The following is a 25754-nucleotide window of genomic DNA, read 5'->3' on the forward strand; positions in this document are numbered from 1 at the left end:
CAAAGCATAGAACTGAGAAGTGTGTATCCAAGTGTAAGTGTATGTCTGTGTAGGGATTGTTGTGTGTGTGTATGTACACAAATATGAGCATTCTTTGCCATGTAACAAGGAGCCTTCTCAGGCCCTGGTATGAAGCATTATTTTCTTCCATGGCTAGGTCATAAAGTGGGGATGTTTAAAGCTGAGACCAGGGGGTGGGGTCTGAAGGGCCCCCCGAAGCCCAGCTCTGCAGTCTGTGTAGATTGCCATATTCCCAAACTTTAGCCTGCCTCAGAATCACCTGGAGGGCTTGTTAAAGCACAGATTGTTGGGCCCTGCCCTTAGAATTTCAGATCTTGTATGTCTGGGGTGGGCCTGGAGAATTTGCTTTTCTAACAAGTTCCCAGTTGATGCCAGTGCTGTTGCTCTGTGGACCACACTTAGAGAACCACTAACCTATAGGGAGTCTGCTTGTATGGCTGATCTTTGCACATCGAGCCTTGCCTCTTTTTCCCTCTGTAGAAGCGCATCTGCCTAATCAAATAGGATTGCCAGATCCAACAAATGAAAATTCAGGATACCCAGTTAAATTTGAATTCCAGATGAATGATGAAAAACTGCTTAGTATTAGTATTAGTTATGTTTAGTTTAATATTAGTATGTCCCAGATACTGCATGGGATATACTTACACTAAAAAATTCATTGTTTATCTGATATTCAAGTTAAATGGACATCCTATATTTAATCTGGCAACCGTGTAATCAGATTGGGGGTCAAGTGTCTCTCTGTGCCTCTCCTGCTGCTTCTGTGTGATTGAATAGGCTACAGCTGCTAATGAAACCAGCCCAGAGATGGTTTGTGTTTTTCGGACAGAGCCACCTGCTGCCCTGAGCTCATTTGGCAGTCTTCACTTGGTCTCACTGGGATGGACTTGGCTTTGTTCATATTTGCTCTTTTGCTGGCTCTCTGTGCCTTTCTTTGTCTGTCTGTCTCTCTTTTTCTCATGCTTTCTTTTATGCCCTCTTTCCTATGGGGGTTCTTAAAGGTGGAAATTTGCAAAGTGATGGGGATGGGCCAAGGAGAAGTCTTCTTAGCAGTGTGAGAATGGAGTCCAGAGGCGACCTCACGGGGTCTGCAGGGAGGAGCAGCATCAGGCCCAGAGAGGGCATAGAGAGCCCCAGCTGGCTGGCCACCGTGCACTATGAAAAGGATAACATTTGCCTTGGAGAATGCGCCTTCCAGGGCTGGGTAGGGAGCGCTTATGTGGCTGCTTCACATAGTGGCTGGAGTCTAGCGTGTCACCAGCTTGAAGGAAATTGATGTCACTTGGTCTTTGATGCTGACAGAGGGAGCTGGCTGCCGTGGACATCAGCCTGTCTTGAGGGACAGAGAGAATCTGAGCAATCAAAGGCCTTCTGGAGACTTGGACACAGCATCCCCCTAACTGGCCCCATTTGGCCTTCTCTCTTGCCAAGATCACTTTGACGCTAAGAATGGAGAGATGGAGGAACAGAAGGCTGAGCTATGGCCCTTCCCTTCACCTGCCCCTCTGATGGCTGCTGTGCCCGGGCCTACCTCCTCTCCTCCCTGTGCTCTGAATGGAGCTGGAGGGCCTGCTTAAAGGAAGTAGGCCATGGCATTAGACGGGTCTGGCAAAGGAGACTTGTGTATGCTTTGGGGGCTGGTGTTCCTCTTCCTGTGTCCTCAGAGTGGCATGGAGAGTGATGGTGGGGTAGGGAAGCCATCATTCACCTGGGACCAGCAGGGTGACCCTGGAGCCTTGTGGTAAGGGAGAGGGCATGGGGGTCTTTTCTTCCTGGTATGCCCGCATTGCCTTGTGTGGGAACCAGACCTACCTTGGCAGGTTGAACAGGTAGTTTTCCTTCTATCCCAGACCGAGGAAAACCTGTTCCCTGTTTGCACTTGCCAGTGTTTGGCAGGCACAGTACTGGGGACAAGATGTCTGGATAGAGAAGAAAGATAAGGTGATGCCTCCTCTGAGTTCCCCAGCTGTCTTACATAGCCCCGTGGGGGGGAGATTGGCAGGCACGACTCACCCTATTTGATAACTGGGGCCACTGAGCTCAGAGACATGACAGACCTGCCCAAAGTCACAGCCAGTGAGTGATAGAGCCTGGCCGTGAGACAGAACCTCCCAGTTCCCAGCTTCCTTTTCTCTCATCTCATCTCCAGTGGCCTATCTTTGTGGACAGTCACATTCTCCTTGCTCATGCTTTGCACCTTCTCCAGCCCGTGGGGCCCAGTGACATTTTGAGGGGCTTTGTGGATGGTGGGGCCAGGCAAGATCCTCAAGGTTCCCAGTGTCAATGAGTGGAGAACTAACCTTGCAGAGGGGAAGTGGGCAGCGTGCTCCCACCAGAGGGCGAGCCAACCGTGACCTCTCATTAAGCTCTGGGCCATGGCTGGTGGGTACTCTGCCCTGACCCCATTAGCTGGGATTTCCTTTCTGACATTGCCCTTCCCAGCCTTGTCTGTCCGTCATGTGACAGGGGCTCAATACATGTTTGGAGGAAGAATGAAGAAATCAGTGAAGTCTGACACTCTAGGAAAATAGGTAACAGTTGGAGAGACCAAATAGGACAGTATCAGTGTCTTTATACAATTGAGTATGAAATTGCCTGGTCCAGACCATGTGTGTAGCTAGAATACAGAGGTGGGAGAAATCCACACAGCTGGGGTGGTCAGCAAGGGCTTTGTGGGGGAGGACGGCAGGTGGGCCTTGCGGGGGTACTAGGAGGGAGTCAGGCCCTAGTGTGATCACATAGCTTTGGAACGTACTCATGTACTTTGGTTAAGAGATGATTTCAATGCCTCTTGGTGGGGAGGAGATGACAATTGGTGGCTTTGCTTGTTGCTTGTTGCTTGTTGATCACATAGCTTTGGAACGTACTCATGTACTTTGGTTAAGAGATGATTTCAATGCCTCTTGGTGGGGAGGAGATGACAATTGGTGGCTTTGCTTGTTGTCTAGCACCTTCCTTGCCCCACACCCTGCAGGAGCTTGGTTCTGGCTTCATGCTGCGCACCTGCAGCCCAGCCCTCCTTAGTGTTGGGGCCTGACCACATCCCCTTGGCTCCTTTTGGAGGGAGGCATCTGGCCAAAGCAGACAGTGAAGTACCTGAAGGGCTGTACGAGTCTCCTGTGGCTGCCATAACAAAGTCCCACAAGCTGGGAGCTTAAAAGGGAAATGTATTCTCTCACAGTTTATGGAGGCCAGAAGTCCCATATCAAGGTGTCAGCTGGGTTGTGTTCCCCAAAGGCTTGAAGGAGGAATTTGCTCAGTGCCTTTCTCTCAGCTGCTGGTATTGCCTGCAGACCTTACCCTTCCTGGCCTTGTAGGGGCGTTGCTCAGTCTCTGCCTCCATCTTCACATGTATTCTCACTGTGTCTGCGTCTCTTCTCCCTTCTTAAGGACACTAGTCATTGGCTGGAGGGCTCACCCTAATCCACTGTGACCTCATCTTGGTCACGTCTGCAAAAAGCTCATTCCGACGTAAGGTCCCATTATGATACTGGGAGTCAGGATGCAATTCAGCCCATAGCAGGTGCCTAGAGCTTTTGTTTTGCTTGCCTCCAGGTCTCCTCTACCTATTAAAGTCTGTGTCTCTGGAGGCTAGGAGGTAGGCAGAGGCCACCACACTCACACTGTCAGAATGTCTTCACGCACATGTGGGGTGCGCGGTGGGACAGACGCTGCTCTTACCATTTAAGACTGAGTCTTACTCTGCAGGGACTGAAGTCTTGGTTAGAAATGCTGTTTCTCCCTGTTTTGGTGTTGGGTGGTGAGGAGATAGAGGGTAGGAAGGAGGGGGAAGACACCTGCAGGCTTCCTGTTTTCAGGGACGCAGAATGTTGGCTCTGGAAAGACCTTCAGGGGCTTTTGCCCCAGAAAGGGCATCCACCCTGTTCATTCTGGGGCGGGGCCCTGGCTCCACTGCTCAGGAACTCTATGATCTTGGGCAATTTATTTAGCTCCTCTGAGTCTCAGCGTCCTCCTCTGTAAAGTGGGATAGTAACAACAATCCTGGTCAGATCTCACAGAGTTCAGGTCTCAGTGTTTGTGAGGATTTAATGATAAATGGATGGATGTGTAAGTTTCTTTTCTTAAATCATTTTTATTGTGATAAGTTATACATTACATAAAATTTACCATTTTAACCATTTTTGACTGTATGGTTTTCAGTGACATTAAATACATCCACAATGTTGTGCAGCCATCACCACCTCCATCTCTGGAACTTTTTCATCTTCCCAGACTGTGAAAATATCTTTTACTGAGAGCACTTTGTATTTCATTTGATAAACCAGGAAACCGAGTCCCTGAGAAGGAAGGACTTGCCTGAGTCATCCAGTGAATTAGGGGCACAGCTGAAGTGTGAACCCCAGTCCCCTGTCAGTTCGGTGCTCATCACCTTCTGTCTCCCACACTTCTGTGGGCTGCAGGGTCTGGGACACATGAGGCATCGTTGGGGTTGAATTCCTCCGCAGAGCTTCCTCTCTCTCCCCCAAACCCTGTCCCCAGGACAAACCAGAATGTGTACCATGGTGGGACACACACAACTGCCTGCTCTGAGAGTGTTCCTGTCAGGCTGTCCTGGTCTCTGTCAACCTCTGGTCTCTCTCTGCCTGCTTCTTTCTCAGATGGGACAGAGTTCCAGTGGAGGATCAGGGGAGCTGAACTTGGGGCAACCTTTGGGATGACTTTGTGAGGTGCCTTATGGCGTGGAGAGAGTGGGGGCAGGGAGTCAAGGGCTGCATTTTGGTCCTTCCTATAGCTACCACAGTCTCCTCACTGAGCACCTATTTGTTGAGGCCCTACTGTGTGCCCATCATTGGGAAAATACCAGTGAATGAGACCATATTCCTCTCTACTTGGGGCTTCTGTGAGACACAAATGGTATGATACACGAAGACCCCATGGCAAAGGGCACTCACCTGTAGGAAGTGATGGCAGGTGGGGAGGTGAGATGGCCAGGCTGATGGTAGCCAGGGTGCCAGGGTGGGTTAGATTTGGGTGTTCTGGGCTCCATGTGACCTTCCACATCAGGTGCTGGAGACAGACCCTGGCCAGAGAGCATCTGTTTGCCTTCAGGTGACTCACGGTCAAGGAGGGATGTGCCCACATAGTTATGAAGCAGTATTATGGGGGCCAACAGAGAGGAAGGGGTGACAGCAGGTTATATCACCAGGGGAAGAAAGGGCTGATTCTGCCCAAGGGGCAGTTGGAAGGACAGCAGGGGAAGCTTTGCTCTGACTTGGTTCAGAAGAGGACTGTCAGGAAAGCCTATGGGTGTCTCACCATAGACGGACTCTTTTTTTACCTGTCTGGGGGCTGGCTCCTTTGACCCTCAACTGGATCCTGGGAGTAGCTGGAGCAGGGATTATTGTATGCATTTTGCAGGCAGGAAGACTGATGTGTTGAAGGCCTTGGGCAAGGTCACCCAGGACTGTGGTCAAGCAGAAAGCAGAGCCCAGCTTTCCTTCCTTGCTCCCAGGCATTCTTGGCAAACCCACCCCAGGTTCTTTCTGTCTGTGTTCCTCTGACTGGAAGATCCATTCAGAGCCCACCGTTCCTAAACTGTGTACCTGGCTCTCCAGGTAGTCCTGCCCTCAAGGAGCTCCCAGCCTGAAGTCCCTCAAGGCTTGGTTCCCCCCATGTTCCTCTCCATCTTCCTGGCTTCCTCCTGCCCTGGGAACCTGCAGGCAGGAGCCACTCTGCTGGAGAAAAGGCGGGAAGGCAGCCAGACTAAACCGTTCTCTCTGTTGGGTCTTCTCCTGACACCAGGTCCCGGCTGGCAGACTTCCACGCCAATTGTCGTGCCTCCTACCAGACGCTCACCAGCTGCCCTGCCGACAATTACCAGGCGTGTCTGGGCTCCTACGCTGGCATGATTGGTAAGCCGCCCCCGTGCACCTGGGCTCTTGGTGGCTCCTGGCTGCCCCATCCCCATGGGCAGGGGGCCTGGCTCAGGGCCAGAGAGTGGACAGCCTGAGCTCGCTTTTCTCTGTGGTGGGAAACCAGAGGAGAAGGCAGCCTTTTATCATGGGGGGAGGAGGGCCCCAAGGGCCTTATAAGGCTTTTGAAATGAGAAAGCAGCATTTATTACATGGTTTGGAGTTTCCAGGTACCGCGCTGAGCAGTTTACACCAACTGTTTTATTTTAATTCTCATAGCAGTACTTACTAGGGGGGAGTTGCTATCTCCATTCTACAAATGGTAAAACTGAGGCTTAGAGAGGTCAAGTCACTTGCACAAGTTCCCCTAGCTAGTAAATGTTGGCACTGGGATCCAAACCCAGGATGTGAACCTTAGTCTCCCTGGCTCTCGAACACAGGTTCTGCTTGCTGGTGAAGAAGGCAAAGGCCCAGGGAAGCAGGGGGCAGGGTGGTGACTCTGGGATAGCTCCTCTGCTATCTTGCTCTGTCCTCAGTGTCCATACCCCTCTGCCCCCTGTGGCCATGGCTGCATGGTCGCTGGGATAGTAACGGTCCGTTTGTTTGAGTTGGGATGTATGTGTGTTTGAGGGGGCGGGTGGGAGGAAAGGAGAGTTCCCCAGCCTCTTCTCTGTTGTGTCTGGGGCCTGGGACCCAAAGAGAAGGCCTCACTATTCCTCTTTCCTTTGCCTTCCCTTTCTCCCTGCCCAGGGTTTGATATGACACCCAACTACGTGGACTCCAACCCCACTGGCATCGTGGTGTCCCCCTGGTGCAGTTGTCGTGGGAGTGGGAACATGGAGGAGGAGTGTGAGAAGTTCCTGAGGGACTTCACCGAGAACCCGTGCCTCCGTAAGTCCGAGCAGGCCCTCCCCATGCCTCTCAGTCCCAGAGGGGCCCTGGAGGCCTGCCTTTGCCATGCCCTTCTCTCTCCATTGGGATGGCCAGTGATAATCTACAGGGCTTCCCCAGTGACCCACGGAGAACTTGGGTTTTGTGCTCTTGGGGACTCATCCTACTGAATAGTCAGTAGGCCAGCCTGAGTTTACCACTGGAGGATTTGAGCCTATGTCAGGCCAAGGTCGAAGATTTCTGGTCTGTTATCCTGAGAGCTTTAGCCAGGTTCCTTCAGGGACAGCCGTATGATGAGGATCTCAGCATCTGTCACTTGTCCCCTTAAGGATTTGTTTCCCGTTAGAATTGGTGACTTGCAAGTCCCAAACTGCTAACTAAAGGCTAGAGAGAGAGGTTAGCCACAGTCTGCCTGCCTCGCTCTTTTCAGTCTGACACTCTTGCCACCCACCCACTTGAAAATCTCCCGCCTTCCTTCTGTCCTTTCTTCCTTCCATCCGTCAGTCCATCCTCCCTTTTTGTATGGCACTGAGGATTCAGAGAGATGAGCCATGGTGCCTGCCATTGAGCAGTGTGGAGTCTGATGGAGGCACACTGTCAGGGGGTCACGGTGACCACAGTACGGAGTGAGTGATACTAGGGTGGAGGTCAGTACAGGGCACTTTAGGAGCCCAGACTAGTGATACCAGTCAGCCTGGAGGAGGAGGCCCTGAAAGCTCCTCAGAGGCTGGCCCCTTGAGGGAGAGTGGGCATTTGTCAGCTGACAAGGCAGGGAGGGCGCACCGGTCCACCCTTGGCAGGGCGGCTTGCAGGAACTGTGGACTATGGAGTCTTGCTGTAGAGCATGAGGACGCTGAGGGTTATCTGGACAGGGAGAGGGAATCCTCCTCATGAAGGGCCTTGCAGTCCTAAAAGTGTTAGGATCTTATGGTCCTACAGGTGGTGGAGGTGGGGGTGCAGGTCACTGAAGGGGAGTCAGCAGGTGGCATTGTGGGCAGACCAGCATGCAGATGGCCTGTTCTCTGGTTCTGGTGTGGAGGGTTGGGGCTGTGGTTCTGACAGGTGGTCCAACACCAGTGTACTCAGAAGTGGGGGAGCAGCTATTCCCAAAGAGGCCGGTGTGACTGAGCCGGAGCAGTGGTGGGCAGGAGAGAGGAGAGATGGAGTGCACAGATCTTTTTTTTTTTTTTTTTTTTTTTTTTAATTTTTTTTTTTTTTTCAACGTTTTTTATTTAGTTTTGGGACAGAGAGAGACAGAGCATGAACGGGGGAGGGGCAGAGAGAGAGGGAGACACAGAATCGGAAACAGGCTCCAGGCTCCGAGCCATCAGCCCGGAGCCCGACGCGGGGCTCGAACTCACGGACCGCGAGATCGTGACCTGGCTGAAGTCGGACGCTCAACCGACTGCGCCACCCAGGCGCCCCGGAGTGCACAGATCTTTAGGCGATGGGCTCAAATGCCGGCAAGTGGGCGGTCATGGAAGCATGGTGGGGGGCTTGGGTGGGGAGAGATGACCTCTGCAAGACTGTAAACATGGGCAGAAAGCAGTGATGCAACAGGAGGGAGCGATGCCTTGTTGGGGCGTAGACGTGATGAACTTGAGGTGCATCTGGGACTTGGAGGTGGAGATTTCTGGAGGCACTTGGTTCCAGGGTCATGTCTTGGGAATAGTTTGGTCCAAGAAGTCCCATTATTTAGTCTTCAGTGCACTGGTGTTGATGGTGTGGGAGTAGGTGAGGCCACCGTGGAAGATGGCTGAGTCTGGGGCTCTTGGAATGCCATTGGCAGGACCTGGAAGCATCTGAGGTGGCAGAGGAGCCAGGAGAACCTGTGTGGGGGTTGGAGGGTGGGCAGGGGTGGGGCAAGGGTGGGGATGGGGGATTGGTGTGGGGGACGCTTTGAAGTGGAGGGTGGTCTGCAGCACAGGATGCTACAGAGAAGCCAGTGATCACCGCCCTGGGCCCGGCCTGCTGCCTCCTTCCGGGCTCCCCACCCCACTTCTCCTCTTCCCTTCCTCTTCTGCATTTCTTTTTCTTTTTCTTTTTTTTTTTTATGTTTCAAGTTTTTATTTAAATTCCAGTTAGTTAACATATAATGTAATGTTGGTTTCAGGAGTAGAATTCAGTGAATCATCACTTACATACAACACCCAGTGGTCATCCCAACAAGTGCCCTTCTTAGTACCCATCGCCCATTTCCCATACACTTCCCTCCATCAACCCATAGTTTGTTCTGTATTGTTAAGAGTCTCTTTTATGGTTTGCCTGTCTCTTTTTTTTCTTCTGTGTTCATCTGTTTTGTTTCTTAAATTTCACATGAGTGAAATCATATGGTATTTGTCTTTCTCTGACCAACTTAAGTCACTTAGCTTTCGATGGACATTTGGGCTCCACATTTCTTTCTTTTGTTTGTCTTTTGCAACTTCCCTCTTGCTATTTTCTTCTCTCCATGTGAGATGTCAGTAGTGTCTGAAAGGGGACTCCAGAGAAATTAAGTTTGGACAAGCCACACCCTGTCCCCGGCTCTGGGCTGTTACAGGGGAGGCAGCATTAGGATGTGAGGGGAAGAAATTATGGAGGCAGCCCCTGATTTCTCTGTGCCTACCTGCTCTCACCCCCCACAGGGAATGCCATCCAGGCCTTTGGCAACGGCACGGATGTGAACCTCTCCCCTAAAAGCCCCTCATTCCAGGCCACGCAGGCCCCTCGGGTGGAGAAAACACCTTCTTTGCCAGATGACCTCAGTGATAGCACCAGCCTGGGGACCAGCGTCATCACCACCTGCACATCTGTCCAGGTGAGGGGACACGGCTCTGCAACTGGGGAGGGCAGGCTGAAGGCATAGAGAAACACCAGGACATGAGAGGCGGGTGTGGGAAATTAGCTCACTGGGGATCAGGGATGGGACTGGCAAGTTCTTGCCCTTGGGTCAGGACCCAAGAGGCAGGGAACAGCTGTTGGGAGCTAGTTTTTTTTGTGCCTACATTCCCTAGGCATTCACCTGACAAGTAGGAAGCACTGGATGTGTGCTAGAAAACACGGGATGCCAGGGAAATGGAATGGTTAACACATACTAACCATCTGCTAATTACCAGGTGTTATGCTAGCAGATTCTCTGCCTACTTCACTGAATTTTCACAAAGTGAGGTGTTGGTCTTCATGTATTATACACAGGAAACTGACCCAAGAAGAAGGTTAGGTAACATACCCAAGGTCATACAGCCGGTTAGTGGTAGAATAAGATTTCAAACCTACGTCAGACCCCAAAACCCATGATGTTCATTTGTTTGTCCATCTGTCCATCCACCTAGTCATCGAGCATGTATTATGTATGCGTTATGTGCCAGGACTTACGTGAGATGTGAGGGAGACTTTGGTGAATAAAACTGACGCTGTCCTGGGTTTTGTGGTCCTTACGGTCTTGTTCAGGGTCAAACAATTCAACAAGCATCAGGCATGGACTGGGTTCAGTGCCACAATAGGGGACACATGTGGCACTATGAGGGCACATCCTAGGGCTCCCCACTCAGCTTTTTCTCTCTGTTGGGCTACCCTCCTGCCATCATGCCATTTGCTACAGTAGATTCTTTGCTTAGGCAGTTGGATCTAGTCAGACACACACACACACACACACACACACACACACACACACACATACACTCACCCACAACACACCCACTCACCCACATACATACACCCACACACACCACACCCCCCCCCACACCTATACACTCTTACACTCACATACATACATACACTGATACATATACACACACAGTACAGCCACTCACACACACACGTACATACATATATACACACACCCACACTCACAACACGCCCACAACTCTCACTTTCACATACTCTCACATAATACACTCACTCGTACACTCACACCCACATCCATACTCACATACACACTTTCTCACACTCATACACACACACCCCTAGAACAAAGAGTGTAAAAGAGGACTGACCCCATGCAGAGTATCGGAGCAGAGGAAGGAGGGAACAGCAAAGTTGAGGGTGTTGGGGTACAGTGAGGGAGTTGGGCCTAGAATTGCCAAGAAGGTTGGGGGCAGCAGGGGGCACAGCCTGAGTGGGTGAGGGGGCAGGGTTATCAAGGCCTGGCTATGTGCGAGGCAGTGAAGACGCCAGGCTAAGTTGGGTGTCATGCTTGAGGGATCAACAGTGCACATCTGCTACAAAGTTTTACTTGTGTACAACAAGGCAGTTCTGAGACCTGGCATACAGCGATGTGACTGTAGCTGACACTATCGTATTATGAAATATGTTGATTGGCATGTGGTAAATATTTCACAGTGTGTGTGCCCATATACTGGGTCATCAGGTGGTACACTGTGAATACATGCAATGTTTGATGGTCAATTACAACCTCAGTAAAGCTGGAAAAAACCCCAGTGGGCATTCCTGGTGCCAGGATGAGGACTTGAGCAGGGACCCATTGTACCACAGGAGCTGGGGTGGGTGCCTGTCCTGGTTGGGAAGCCTACCCACCCTGCCCTCCCTGGTGGGCTTCTCTGTGCTGAACAGCTGACCTCCAGGTATCCTCCTGTTAGGCTCAGCATGGGCCCTTCCATGCCTTGCGCCCCTCCATCAGGCCGCTCCTCCAGATCCCAGCCGAGGAGTCCGTGTCACCCTCGGGCAGCTCCTAATTACACTAGCCACGCTTGAGTGGCTGCGGGCAGGGGCTTGGGGGCCCGCTGCACAGACAGTTGCCAGCTCAATTTCATGCTAGAGTGGCAGGCAGCTCGGCGGTCAGGGCTGGGCCACCTGTTAGGTGACCATGCTCTGGCATGGTCCACATGTCCCTTGGGGCACCACCAGCCTCCCTGAGCTCCTCGGGGCAGGCTTACAAAGGGAAATGCTGATTCAGCAGGTGGCTGTGGATCTTTCCTGAGGCTCTTACTGTAGCTTGACTCACCGTGGGTGTGGAAGAGTTCAAGGGTGTGGTCTCTTGCCCTCACTGCAGCCCACTCAGCCACTCAGTGCCTGGTGGCTCTGACTCCTTTTTAAAAATTTTTCCTCTATTCCCTCGGCATTTTGCTAAACTGTTGCCTGGTTTCTTTTAGCCCCAGTCTGGTTTTCTTCAGATTCACCATCTTGGGGCTTGTCTTACACTTGGTTTAATTCCAGTGGAGTTAATACACCATGTGTATGTGAGATGATGTATGTGAAAGTGCTTGCAGACAGAGGAGCACTCTGAATGCAGGGGCCCGAGCTGGGGAGGCTGACTAGCAGGGGGCTCCCCAGGCCTGGCCTCAGGCACTGCCCACTCACAGTCTACTGACTGTGTCACTCTGGGCGGGACAGCTGAGATTGGCCATTCCAGGAGAAAAAGAAGAGATGTAGACCCTCAGAGGGGGCCCACCAACCATCTTCCTGGTTCCTTCTCACTGAAACTAAAGGGGAATGGCCTGATTCTGTTTTAATCACAACCTGTTTGGTGAGAACCTACTACTCTATGCCTGATGCTGGGAGTGCAAGGGGAATAAACCCTCATCCCTGCCCTCAGCTTGGCTAAAGGCTGGCATGGGTGGTTTGTCCCCACACCCTCTCCCTCAGCTTTGCTGGGCTGGAAGGGGCTCCATGGTGGCCTTTGTGGGGCCTTGGGAGTGACAGCAACCTACAACTACAGAAGGGAGTCTTTACTCCACTCAGGGGAGTGAGGGCAGAGACAGGAAGCTGAGGCCAGGGTGGGAGGGAGGGTAGAGGAGGCTGTGCACCCTACACACCCCCTGGAGAGAAAGGCAAGGACTTTACTTATTACCTCTGTCCTCCTCCCCATTCATAGGCCCAAGCCCTTGGGAAAGCCTTAGGGACCCCCTTCACTGACCCAGAGATGGCAGCGAGTTGGGGATCCCACATAAGTGATTGGACGTTAGGATAAGAGGGCCTTCTGAGATCTCCTTCTCAAGCCCCAAAGTATGAAAGCTTGGTAAGGACAGTAATTTGTTCAGAGCCCCCAGCCCCCAGATCCCGAACAGTTTCCTCTGGCTGTACTGCACTGGGTCCTCTCCTAGATCTGCTACCCCAGAGGGCTTTCCCATGGTGGGGTTTGGGGTCTTCAACTGGAACCCTTGTCCTCATCATAGAGCTGCTACACAAACACCTGGGTATCTCAGCCACCCAGGAGCCAGGAGCCAGCAGGCCCCTGAGTTGGCCTGCGTCTGGGCATCTTTGATGCTGTTTTGAGTCCTGCTCTCATGTTTCCATTTCTGGCTGTGGTCACCGCTTCAGGCAGCCTTACTTTCCTGGAACTGTTTGAAACTTGGAGAAAGCATGGCAATACCTGCAAAATCATCTCTCCCCTTCCCTTCTGGCCTTGCCTGTATTGTAGGTAAACACACCCCTGTGTGAATTCCCTCCCTCATCTGTAGGCGGCAGGTCAGGCTTGAACTCCCATCGCACAGCCAGGCTGTCCCATGGCATAGGCTGCAGTGAGCAGGTTGCTGGCCTGTGCACTGGTCAGTCCTCGGAGTGAAGAGCCTGTCCTTCCTCTCTCTGCTTGGCGAATCCTGTTTGGCTTCCCCTTTTGGCGTGTTCCCCTGACTCTGCTCCTGCTTTACCTGACTTGAGCCCCCATCATGATGTGCCCTGCTCCATCCCTGACAGACAGAGGCTGCCTCTCACCCTCCTTGTTGCCCTGTGGACCCCAGTGCTCAGTGCATGGCATTGAGTAGGTGTTCTAGACAGGGTGAGGGAAGAACCCAGAGTTCCTGGTTCATCGGGTCTGTTGGAACTTCCTGCTCTCCATTCGAGAATGGGTTCTGAGTGCCTTATTGCTTGCAGCCAGCTCTGTGCAGCTTACCTCCTTCTCACAGATGCTGTCTGCATGCCATGAGGGTAGGCAGGTGGAGAAGTCTTTCTATGGAGGATGCAGGAAGATTGGTTAGAAGGTTCTTTTGTCACATGAGCAGCGGTGCAGTGATGGGGATAGTGGGAGCCGGACAGTGGACTCTTGCTTTCTCTGGTCATGGTTTGTTTCAGTGTCCTTGGCATTTCCTGTGGTTTGCTTTGAGCCACTTTGCAGGGACCCATCAGATCAACTGGGGTCTCACCTTTCCCAGGGCTGCAGAGCTCTGGCAACACAGCCTCCTTTGCTTTTTTGGTCTCTACCAGCCAGTTTTTGCTTTCCTCCTTGATCCTACCCATCACACCTGGTGGAATTAGAAATGAATTTGGAGGGGTTGATGCAGCCCCCCCTCAACACACCTGTGGTAGGCTCAGCAGCCTGCAGACACTTTCATCTCCTCCTCATCCCAGTGCGCAGGCCTGTGGGCATCAGAGTGGGGGACTGAGAGGCCTGTCAGTGTGTTATAGGTCTATTAGGCATATAGTTCTGATATACAAATACGGCAGGTTTCAAAGCTTTGAATGACTTGAATGCATTCCTTCTTTTCTTCCCTTCTTCTGGCTTCCCTTATAGTCATTCATTTATTTACCCATCAGTGCATTCATTCATTACTCAGTGTAGATTCTTCCTGCATGTTCTCTGTTCCAGGTTCTGAGGCTGACAGCTCACCAGGGCCAGTACCTTGGTCCCATACTGGTAGGATGGACAGGATGCACACTCAGATAATTGGTGGGGAGGAAGCGATTGGCACCCTAGGAAGGTAGATAAAGTGACACGGGGCCCAGAGGAGGGAGGGCTGCTCTGGACTGGGAGTAAGGGCAGAGGACTCATGGGCCGAGTAAACCCTGCTGCTGGGCCTGGAAGAACAGGGATTACTGAGTATGTGGAGACATGGAATTGGAGTAGAGTGGGTAAGGGTGTCCAGGCAGAGGGGCTCGTGGGAGTGAGGGCATGGAGTCAGCATAGCACAGAACAGGTCCAGTAGGGGAATCTGCTGGCCATATCTGGCCTGCTGCCTGTTTGGATAAATCAGGGTTTATTGGAATACAGCCACACCCCCTTGTTTACATATTTTCCGTGTGCTACAGGCAGAGTTGCCTAAAATACTAACTTTCCTGGCCCTTTGCAGAAAATGTTTGCCTGCCCTGGTCTAGAGGAAGAGCAGGCCCTGGGTTGGGTGAGAACAGGGATGGGAATGCAGTCTGGTGAGCAGGCTGAAGCACGGGCTTTGGAGGGGCCACCAAAGGCTTTGGACTGGGGAACATGCCGATGGGAAGATGAGCGCTGTGATTTGGGAAGATTGTGACAGCAGGTAGAGATTGATTGGCAAGGGAGACGTGCTTGCAGGTGTGTTTGATCTTTGCCATAATCGATAGTCATAGGAGGCAAGATGGAAGCGTTGGGCCAGGGGTGGCAGGTAGCGGAGGGGAAGAGGAATGAGTTACTGGGTGGGCCTGCCAGGAGGAAGGCTGCCGAGGACACTGAGATTTGGGGATGGGGCCAGGATCAGAAGCAGGGGACATGGTTTTCCCATGGACGCAACACTGGGCTTCGTCCCTAGCAGCTGGGCTAAGTCAGCAAGGACCTGGGACTGCCAGACCTGGCTTAGGGAGTGGGAGACAGAGGTGGGCAAGGAAGAGAGGAAGACAATAATTCTTTCAGCTTCCTTTTGCCAGAGGGCAAAAACCCCTCCGGGAGAAACTTCTAGAAGGATGAAGCTTACCTTTGCTGCCTTTCTTCCTCTGTGTCTGTGCCCCTTCCCTCATTCAAGTCCCCCAGTGCCGTCTGCTTCTTTCATACTTCTGGAGGCCCCCTGTAGTACAGCCAAGGACACAAAGCCCCTGTACCCACCTTTCTGTCACATGGATTTGCTGTTAAAAGCCCTGCCTCCTGCCATCCTTGCAGTCCAGACCTGTGCCCTTTGGGACACTGTAACCCAACAGTGCCTGAGCTTGCCGTGAAGGGAGGAGAGTCTCAGAGTAGTGATGGAAGCAGGACAGGGGTGAGCAACTCACCTCTATTCCCATAAACTTGTTCCATCGGAGTCCAAGAAAATTGGGTGAGATAGGCATTGTGGGTGGCCTTAGGGGGGCATGGCCTCAGAGGGCAGCCTGCAGCCTGCGGGATTTGGGGAGGGAGGCAGCCTCTTCTCCTGCTCCCATTTACTTAACTGGTGCTGAGATGACTGTGTGAATGTTTATTTGTCTCATTAGGGTGTGAGCAGAGCTGTGACTCATTCATCTTTAGAACCCCTTGTGGGAGCAGTGGGGGAAAGTTAATGGTGAGGGAGGGAGGCAGTGAATCTGAGCCACCGGTGGTTTTGCCATTAAGTAGTGCAACCTTCTCTCTGCACCTCGCCCATGTGCTGCTTTCAGAAAAGGTCAGCCGATGGGCAAACCCCCGCACTGCTCTGTGTGGCCGGGGCTGTGTGGGGGTCTCAGGTTTGCCACTGGGGAGATTACTGCAGCCTTCATTGTCTGCTCTGTGTCTGCTGGAAGTCAGGTGCTGGGGCAGAGACTGCTCCATGTGCCGTGGGGTAGGGCTGAGGTAGCCCCAGGCTAAGGCTGACCCTGGGTTTCACCTCACAGCGCCTTCCTGGGCCCTTCCTGCATTTCTCATAGGCTCTGCCTTTGAATGCAAAACTAAGCTTGGCTCAGCCTCGGGCCTTGTGGAATTGAGGAGCCCTTACAGGTGTGTGGAGCTTTGCTGTGCCATGTGCACTGTCTCATGTAATCATCACAGTGGGTCAGTGATGTGTGTTTGCCTATCCCTATTTTATAGACGAGAGAATGGATGTTCCAGTAGATGAAGTGACTTTCCTGGGTCACTGGATAAAGAAGGCTTGAGCCCGGGGCTCTGGTCTCTCAGGCTCTTCTTCCTTGGATCCAGGGAATTGTCCTGTGGGGATGGACGCCAAAAATTAAGACCCTTTGATCTAAAAGGGAAAGGCTGCATGGGTCTGTGAGGATAAAAATCTGTAAGTTAGATTTCACAGCACTTGAAGGAAGTACTTTTGGACAGCGAGAAGAAGCTCAGGATGTCACCTGGGCATTCAGCACACATTCAGTGTGTGGCTGGTGGCCCTGGAGCCTGCTGGACTGACATGTCATCAGTGCAGAGGGACATAGGTGAATGCTGTGGATGCTGGATATACAGTGGGTCACATGGGGTACAGGGAGAGGTCCTATCCCTGACCTTCATGGAGGCCAGTCCTTTTCTCCCACCACAGTCGCTGTGGCACCTGTCAGAGACCAGCAAGCAAGGATTGGATTGCCTTGGGGCTGGCCCAGGGGTGTGTGTCACTTTCTCTTGTTGATATGGGTCAGATGAGAGGATGAAGGCTCCTCCTCTGCTTCTTCCTCTCCTCCTGTTACCCTCCTTCTCCTGTGGCCCCTCCCTTCCTCTCTGTCCCCTGCCCCCTTCTCCCCTCTGTCCTCCCTGCTCCCCCCAAAACCCCCAAACTCTCTGCATGTGCTCTCTTAGGGTGCTGCCTCTCCTTTTTCTCTCTGTTCCCTTCCTCTCTTGATCCTTTCCTCTGCTCCTCCCCTCTCTTTTTTCCTTGAATATTTGCCAACAGCCCCCTCTCCTCTCTTCTTCTAAGAGGAGCCTGTCAAGTCTGCTCACTCTGAGGAGCAAAATCCAGCCATAAGCCAGCTGCTCCAGGTGAGATCTGTGTTCAGATCTCCCCTCCACCCCACTGCTTTAATTCTAAGTCCTGGTGCTCCTCTGTTTTGCTGGCTTCTCTCTGTGTGACTTGGCCTGGGGCTCAGCCTTCCAGAGCCAGCGGTGGCCAGGCCCGTGTCGAGGACCCATCACAGAAGGTTGCACCGCAAGGCCCTAGAGGTCACTTAGTTTAGTTCTTTTCTGAAACCTGATTTATTTTTAAGTAGTAGGCTGTTTTTTAAAATACTTCTTGTGTATAGCTCCAACATCTAGAACAAATAAAATCAGAGTTGCTTTGGTTGAAGTGGGGGTGAGAACACTCATCCTGGCTGTTTGATGCAACACAGACACGTTCCATATTTAGTGGCACTGGGGGAGGGGAATACACAGGAAGAGGACATGGGCCTGGAGACAGAGACCTGCCACACCTGGAACCCATGATACCTGGAAAGAATGCCAGGAAAAGCGGGTGTTGGGTCCTGTGGCATAGGATATCAGAAGTGCTGTGAATTGCTCAGGGGGGTGACTGAGGGAGGATTGTGTAGATGAGGGCAGTTGAATGGAAGATAGTGGTGACAGTGCAGCCCCTGGGATGGGGTGGGCAGGCTCTGTCCAGCAGTGACCTCCCACAGGCCTGGCTGGAGCTGCACTTTGTCTGTGGCAGTAGAATCCAGTCCTTGGGTTCCAAAGGGCCCTTCTTCAGGGACCAAGGTGGGTAGCATGGTAGGCTTGGATCTTGGCACCTGAAGTCATGGGCACTGTGGTCTTGAACAAGATCTTCCTGGGTCAGGTCCCTGGTTCCATTCCCGTTGTGCTCATCATCACTGTGGTCATATCTCCATGATTGGGAGTGACTTGGATTTTGGCTGGCCTCTGTGTGACAGCTGGGGCCTTGTTTTGCTGACCAGATGCCCAGGGTGGTAGATTGCCTATGATGTTTAAGGGATTATTGATACTTCTGGCCAAGAGCAGTGATTTAGGAATAATTTCTTGGGCTTCCTGGTGCTTATGGTGGCCAGAGCTTCCCCACAAGTGCATTGGGAACCAAGCCATTTGAAGCCAGGGTAGAAACACCATGTCCCCCAGCTGGTTCCCATGGATCATTATTATGATGATAACAAAGGACACTTCCTCTTGCTCACCCTCTGGTCCTGCATCCAAGTGGTTATGCCAGGAGTAGAGAATCCTAGAATCATCAGTAGGCCAGCCTTCCTTTCTCATTCATCACCTCGGACCACCAAGCTCACAGGTGCCCACATCTGTTTAGGGTGGAATGGCCAATGCCTGGCACTATTGCCAGATGTCTTCCTACCATGCACCAGTGGCAGACATCACTAATCAATTACAGTTCTCTTCGCCACAAGCCCAGATAAGGCTTGTGAGCTTTTTGGAGCTGGCACTTGCATGCTGGTTCTGATATATGGCATTCATTCATTGAGTCATGGTTTCATGCATCTAGTAAAGCATTTACTGAGCTGGTGTTAATGAGCCAGACACTGCTTAGTGCAAGGAAAAGGAGCCATGGTCCCTGCCCTGTCAAGAGGAGTTTTGAGTATAGTAGACAAACATGCAAATGTCTTATAATTATTCCATCATGCTCTAAGTTGAAAGCAGAGTTAGGAATCCCTTCTCCAGGAGCCTAAGGGGGACAGGACCTAAGTGCTGATGGTGTGAGAAAGGGACCAGGTCTTTTTGCTACACGGGATTGAGCCAGCACTCTTCATGTGAACCTTGTGCTTAATGATGGCAACGGTGGATGGTGGGGCCATGGACTCTTTGGTCTTATTCAAGTCATGGGACAAAGCTTGGCCAGAGACCCAGCTCTGGTAGCCCATCCTTACTAGCACCTTCTCTTCCACAGGAACAGGGGCTAAAACCCAATAACTCCAAAGAGTTAAGCATGTGCTTCACAGAGGTGAGTGAAGGGCAGAGTGGGGGATGGCTGCAGGGGACTGGGCTAGAAGGGGGTGTTTCCTAGGTGAGTCTCAGACTCTGAGCCCCCAGATCCCATCGCATGAGCTTCTGGCCCACTTAGACTTGGGTGGGTGCTCACTGCACTGGGGGTGCAGGTTCGGAGGCTGCAGCCAGGGGCCTTGGCTGTCTCCTTGGGTGAGACACAAACAGCTGCTCTGAGCAGAAGCCCTCTTAAGCCCTCCTGACTCTTTATGACAAGTGTCTTGAGTACCTACTCTGTGCTGGTTCTGTGATATTGAGGAGATTGGGAGATGGGAAAAGACACAGTCCCTTCCTAAAAGGAGCCCCAAAACAGGAGTGTATCTATGACTCCATATATAGTGTGTGTGTAGGTATTTATATGTATGTATGTATGTGCGTGTGTGTGTGTGCATACACACACACTCTCATATATATATATATATATATATATATATATATATATATATATAGAGAGAGAGAGAGAGAGAGAGAGAGAGAGAGAGAGGAAAAGAAGTATAAGCTCCTAGAGGAGAGTGCTCAGATAGAGATGTGTAGGGAAGAAGCTTCATGGAGCAGGGGGATTCAAAGACATTTAGGAACAGGTAGAACAGAGCTTCTCCCTCCTCTCCTCTCAGGAAGCAGGTGCCTGTGGACCCTGAGAGCTCCTTCTTGAGACCTTAGGTACCATGCTCCTCCTCTCTGGTCTGTGTCCACAGACCCTCTTCCTCACTTGGCAGTGTCAACCCTTTTCCCTGGGGACTGCTGCCTGGTCTCCTGGAGCCTGGGGCTCAGCTCAGCTCAGCTCTATGGAAGCCTAGCTCCACCTGCGGGTGAGCACAGAGCAGGGTCCCCTGGGTGGATGGGGCGGGCAGGGGCTCAAGGACTCCACTTCTCGAGTCCTTTCCTTTGCCTGATCCCAGCCCTACTGACTCCTTTGTTTTTCTGTCTTTTGTTGTGCTCTTTGCTTCTGTCTCCCCTTGTGTCATGGCTGCAGCTCACGACCAATATCATCCCAGGGAGTAACAAGGTGATCAAACCTAACTCAGGCCCCCGCAGAGCCAGACCGTCGGCTGCCTTGACCGCTGTCTCCTTCCTGATGCTGAAGCTGGCCTTGTAGGCTCTGGGACCCATGTCGGGGGATTTCCGGAAACTACGCAGATGAGAACACCTGCCTGGCAACATGGAAACACACACACACACACACACACACACACACACACACACACACACACACATCTTGCAAAAAAAAATTTTTCCCCACCTTGTCTCTGAACCTGTTTCCTCCCAGATTTCTTCTCTGGAGAAGTTTTTCTAAACCAAACAGACAAGTAGGCAGGCAGCCTGAGAGCTGGCCCAGAGGTCCCTCGGCAAGGGAAACCCAGTGCTGAGGAGGGTGCAAGGGTCTAGAAATGCCCTTCGTTTTCTCCCGGTGTTTTCTTCTCTGGACCTCGCTGACATAAAAGACCAAGATGACACCCCTGTGGCCTGAGGGACTGGAACTGTGCTGATGTGAACTGGGGCCAGGGATCCCCACTGGCGGTTTGGCAGAGGGCATCGGGCAGCAAAGCAGCCAGGCTGGCTGCTGGGGGTCCAGCTGGGCACCTCAGCACCTCCACTCGGTTTCGAGCATAGAGTTTGTTTTGTGCTCTCTGTCTGCATCTGAACTGAGAACCCCCAGTGATGCCTGTGGAGGGTGTGGTACCAGGCCCTCTGACTGTGGCATGGAGGGAGTACTGGGGCCAGCTCCAGGGAGCTTGGGAGCTCAGCCCTCTGGGGACATCCCCTTGGGCAGAGGGAGCAAAGCTTGGGCACCAGCTCAAGGCTGCTGCTTCCTGCTTGGTGGCAGGAATTTTGAAATCAAAGAGAAATGATCTGTCATTGGCTCTTTTGGTTTCTTGTGGGTTCATTTGGTGGGTCTCCCACCAGGGAGAGGGGCAGAGAACAACATGGCGGGACACCTGCTGGCACTGTGCTTCACTGGCCGCAGCTCTCTCCTCCTCTCGCCCCCCTGTTCCTCTTTTCCACATTCTCTCCTTATTTCCCAGACAAGCGCCAACTGTATGTACATAACACGACTCCTTTCTCAACATATATGTATATATAGATCCATATACATATATTGTGTGGTTTCCCCTTTTTTCCTTTTTTTAAGAAACAAAACTATCGAAATAATACTCCAACAGATGAGCGAAAATGTATTATTGTAAAGTTTATTTTTTTTAACAATGTTGTCTATAATGGGAAAAAAATGAGATTGACTCCCTGTGTCTCTGCCTCTGTCAGGCTGACTGGGCTGTGGAAGGGGGTTCCTGATCCGTATTCATACTTAGCCAAGGCTCCAATAAACATACTAGGAAGCAATTTGCCTTCTGCCTCCCTCCGGTGTGCCTTCTCCTGCTATTTTTTCCTTGGCACAGTGCTGCCTCTTGGCTGCTTACCTGGGGTCCTGGTGGGCCTTGGAGAATGTGTGTGTGTGTGGGGGGGCATGCACGCATGTGCACATGTGTCTCCATCTGTTATGTGTCTTTGATGTGGGTGATGGAGCTCCTTTAGGAGGTGGTTTTACACTTGGTGGGTCTCTGCGTCCCGGCTATGCTCAGCCTTCTGGGCCCTTCTTCACCCATCCTCCTCTACCTTCCCTTACCTATCAGTGCCAGTGCCTGTTGGTCCCCACCTTGAAGAGAAAGAAAGTACCTGTGGGGACCTGGAGGGGCAGGAGACCAGTTGATCTTGACACCTCGGGTATATTTTTGTTTTAAGGTTGTCTGTGTGGTCCTATTAAGTGGCCCATTGGTCTTATGTGGCATGAGGTGATATCTTCTCACTGGGACTCCTGGTTTATTTAAGGTATGTGATTATGAAGGCAGGGATCTGGTCTTCTGGGTCCTACTAGAGAAGGAAGATGACCATGATCCATCCCTTCTTCTCTTTTTCTCCATTTACCACCCGGGCTCCACCTGGACCCTGGGCCTGCCGTATTCCCTGGGGAGATTCTCCCTGGAGAAGGCTAGGAGGATGGCTGCTGGCCGAGTGTGTGTACGTGCACCCATGTGCAGGCTTGTGAGTGTTCATATGCATGTATGAGTGTGTGCACATGGCAAGATGAAGGAGGAAGACTGTCATGTGAGGGGGTGCTCCCACTGTCAGGGCTGCACGTGATCCCATCCTGTTGCCATTGGGAGATGAGTTGCTGTTTTCTGCTCTTCCCAAATGGCTCTTGTTTCCACTTGCTGAAATGTCGGCAACATTGGCCTATGGTGGTGAGTAGTGTGGTGTACAGGTTCCAGCCTGTGCATGGAGCGCCAGTGGGCCAGTGAACTGTCTTCCCTAGCCACCACTGGTGTTCCTGTGTGTGGAGGTGGCTGTGGAGTTTACTTGGGAATCCATGTTCTTTGTGAACAGCAAAGACTGGCTAACTTAAAAGGCTTTGGGGGGAAAAGGCTCAGAATCAGTGGAAGGTGGGGGGACCAGGGGAGGGTACAGTGGGAACCAAAGGACATCTGAAGGGGCAGAAGGCATGATCTACAGGGTCAGCATGCTGCTGTCTCTGTGATGAATGACCACCAACTTGTCCAACCGGTTTACTGGGGCCTTGTGCCTACCTCCTGCCATACTTTTGTGAGAGAGGAGAATATCTCACATCTGGTATTCCTAATGTGATATAAACCCTTGGCTTGCATAATGAGGGAGAGAAGATTTCCCGAAGGGAACTGGAGGTGCCAGAATAGATGCAGGGCAGCTTTACTCTGCCTTAAAACCTCTCCCTGTCTAGGTATCACATAGCTGAAATTTTACCATGAAATATTCATTCCTTTGGTTGAGATGATTCCTGTTCCCTGTGATTCTCTCAAAATGTGTAAATAAAAGTGGGAAGAATAAAATGTCACTATCTTAATGCTAATTAGTTTAATAGTTTGAATGAATCTTAGTAACATTAAGACATTTGGACCTAAACACTGAGATTGGGCATGGGGGACAGATAAGTGAAGAGGGGCAGGAACGGAATCAGGAGAAGATTGGTAAGGACTCCAGAGATAGAGCTAAAATTGTTTTAGTGTTCTTTTGGGGAGAGTCAGCTGCATGAAGTATAGGTTCACTGTGCCTTTACCCCAGTTAGCAGTCTATACAATGTGCTTTCTTTGCCATTAGTCCCTTGGGGATTCCTGACCTGAGGTATGCATCTGTCTGCAACTAGGTTCTAGTACCTTAACGAGACTGAGATCACATAGGAATGCTTTTCCTCTCCCTGGGGAGGCTTCCAGCCTGCGATGATTTTGCTCAGCCAAGAACCCAGACATCAGCTTCCACCTGGCTCATGCCCTGCCACCCTCCTGTAACGTAGATAGGACCACTCAGAATGCACTGAAGGTCCAGTGGAGACCTATGATGGTGGCAGATCCAAGAAGGCCAATTCAGGAGCACAGAGGGCTCAGTATCAAGTGAGCCACACCCTGGTCCTGAGCTGACCTTGGTGGAGAGCTGCACAGCTGGACCTCTGCCTTGTTCTGAGACCAGATGCAGGGTCATTACCTCAGTTTCCTGCATCTCACACCCTGCCTTCATAACCTACTTGACAGCATAGGTTTCCCAAGACTGAGCCCAACCTTGCTCTCTAGAGTCCTTCTAAGACACAAGGCCTGACTCGATCCTTAGGCCCTAGCTGAGCCCTGCTGTGTCCACCAGACCTTCTAGATGCTGAGCAGCTTTGGGGCTGACAGGGTGCCCAACTGTCATCTGCTTTCTGGATCCTGCCCATGGCTCACCTGCTTACTGAGATGTCCACCCAGGAACTCTGGTTTAGCCTCCCCTGTGCTGGTTAACTGCTGGTCCCTGGGCTCCCAGGGTCTGATGGTCCACCTGCAAGGACTTAACTTCATGCCAAAGGGCCTCATGGGGGTGGTGTGCATGTGCTTGTCTCTAGTTCCCAGATATGTCTCAGGGACTGCCGGATGCCCATATAAGACAAAGACTTGCCTTTCCTTACATGAGAGCAAAGCTTCAGTGTTGCCTGCTGCTGGAGAAATTTTTTGCCAGTCTTTTCTAATCTGTGGAATGAACTTAAGCTGCGTGTTCCCTCTCTTGTAGGCTGGGATACCAGGGGATAAAACTGGCCATACACTCTGTGTTAATACAATTAAATGTATCCATAGCCTGTTGCCTATTCCTTTAAAGTCTCAGTGGGGAGTAGATAATTTATCTTTTAGAAGGAGATTTAGCATGCCTGGGTGGCTCAGTTTGTTAAGCATCCAACTCTTGGTTTTGGCTCAGGTCGTGATCTCATGGCTTCATGGGTTCGAGCCCCACATTGGACTCTGTGCTGGCAGCGCAGAACCTGCTTGTGATTCTCTCTCTCCCTCTCTAGCTGCCCTTCCCCCACTTGTGCTGTCTCTGTCTCTCAAAATAAAAAAAAATTTAAAGAAAGATTTAATTTTTTAAGGAAAAGGCAGTCATTTGGAGCCAAAACTGGTAAAAAGTTGGTATTTAAAAAATGTTTATTTTTGAGAGAGAAGGGGTGCAAGCATGCACACGAGTTAGGGAGGGGCAGAGAGAGAGGGGGACAGAGGGTTCAAAGCAGGCTCTGTGCTAACAGCAGACTCCAGTGCAGGGCTTGAACTCATGAACTGTGAGATCACAACCTGACCTGAAGTGGTAAAGTTGGATGCTTAGTTGACTGAGCCACCCAGACACCGAAAAAGTTGGTACCATTCTTAGTGGTGGGTTTAAATGGTGGAAACACTGGTTTCTGTCTTCTTGTTCAACCTTGGTTACCTCATCTACAAAGTTCTGTTAGAGGATAGTTAAGGTCTTTCTCAACTCTGAATAAGCTCTAGAGGGGGAGAGAGATACAGAGACAGAGGTTTACACCAGAAGTGCTTTTCCTGCTCAGTGCCTCCAGTGTTCTGAGTAAGGGGGAGTCATCCCCATCTGCCACATGACCATTTCAAATTCTAAGTTCAGATGTGTTTTCTAAAAGCCCAGACATACCATTTCATTGTTACATTCCTATCTCAAGACAAGTGAGCAAATGGAAAGGGCTTTGAAATCCTCACAAAGATGTGGTTTATAAAATCAGGGCTGTGCAGAGAAGCATTAGTTAATCAGAACATTATTTGCCACATTCCACTTCTGGAGTGAAGTGCTTTTTTGTGCTCTACCTTCCAGAGCAGAAAAAGGGAAGTGAACAATATAGAAGGATTTTAATAGCATTACTCAAAACTGAAACCAAATGTGGATATTTTAAAATATGTATATATAAGATTTAACCAACGCTTACATAGCCCTCACATGCACCAGACACTGTTCCAAAATTGCGTGAGTATCAACTCATTTCATTCCCATGGGGATGCAATTAGTTTAGCTCTGCCTCCCCATACTACATACTGAGCAGACTGAAGCATAGACAAGTTGCGATCCTGACCAAGATCATACAGAGGGTAGGTGGCGTGGTGGCACTCTGACACAAGCCCAGGTGGGCTGCCTTGTGGGTCTGGGCT

General features: G+C 51.3%; 1 protein-coding gene across 3 annotated transcripts in view; it reads left to right on the top strand.

The window, feature by feature from the left end:
• GFRA2 (GDNF family receptor alpha 2) overlaps nt 1–25754 on the top strand; it is a 111419-nt gene that overhangs the window by 75460 nt on the left and 10205 nt on the right. For 2 of the 3 annotated variants that reach the window (XM_058720413.1, XM_058720414.1), the window contains exons 5-9: nt 5788–5897; nt 6648–6788; nt 9413–9585; nt 19187–19240; nt 20255–21621. In XM_058720413.1, the coding sequence (XP_058576396.1) occupies nt 5788–5897; nt 6648–6788; nt 9413–9585; nt 19187–19240; nt 20255–20377 (601 nt within the window). In that variant the 3' untranslated portion in view covers nt 20378–21621. Of the gene's footprint in view, nt 1–5787; nt 5898–6647; nt 6789–9412; nt 9586–19186; nt 19241–20254; nt 21622–25754 lie in introns of those variants that run through there. The other variant, XM_058720412.1, reaches the window with a different exon arrangement.

Source organism: Neofelis nebulosa, chromosome 3 (genome assembly GCF_028018385.1).
Source record: "Neofelis nebulosa isolate mNeoNeb1 chromosome 3, mNeoNeb1.pri, whole genome shotgun sequence".
In the NCBI taxonomy this organism is placed as follows: Eukaryota; Metazoa; Chordata; class Mammalia; order Carnivora; family Felidae; genus Neofelis; species Neofelis nebulosa.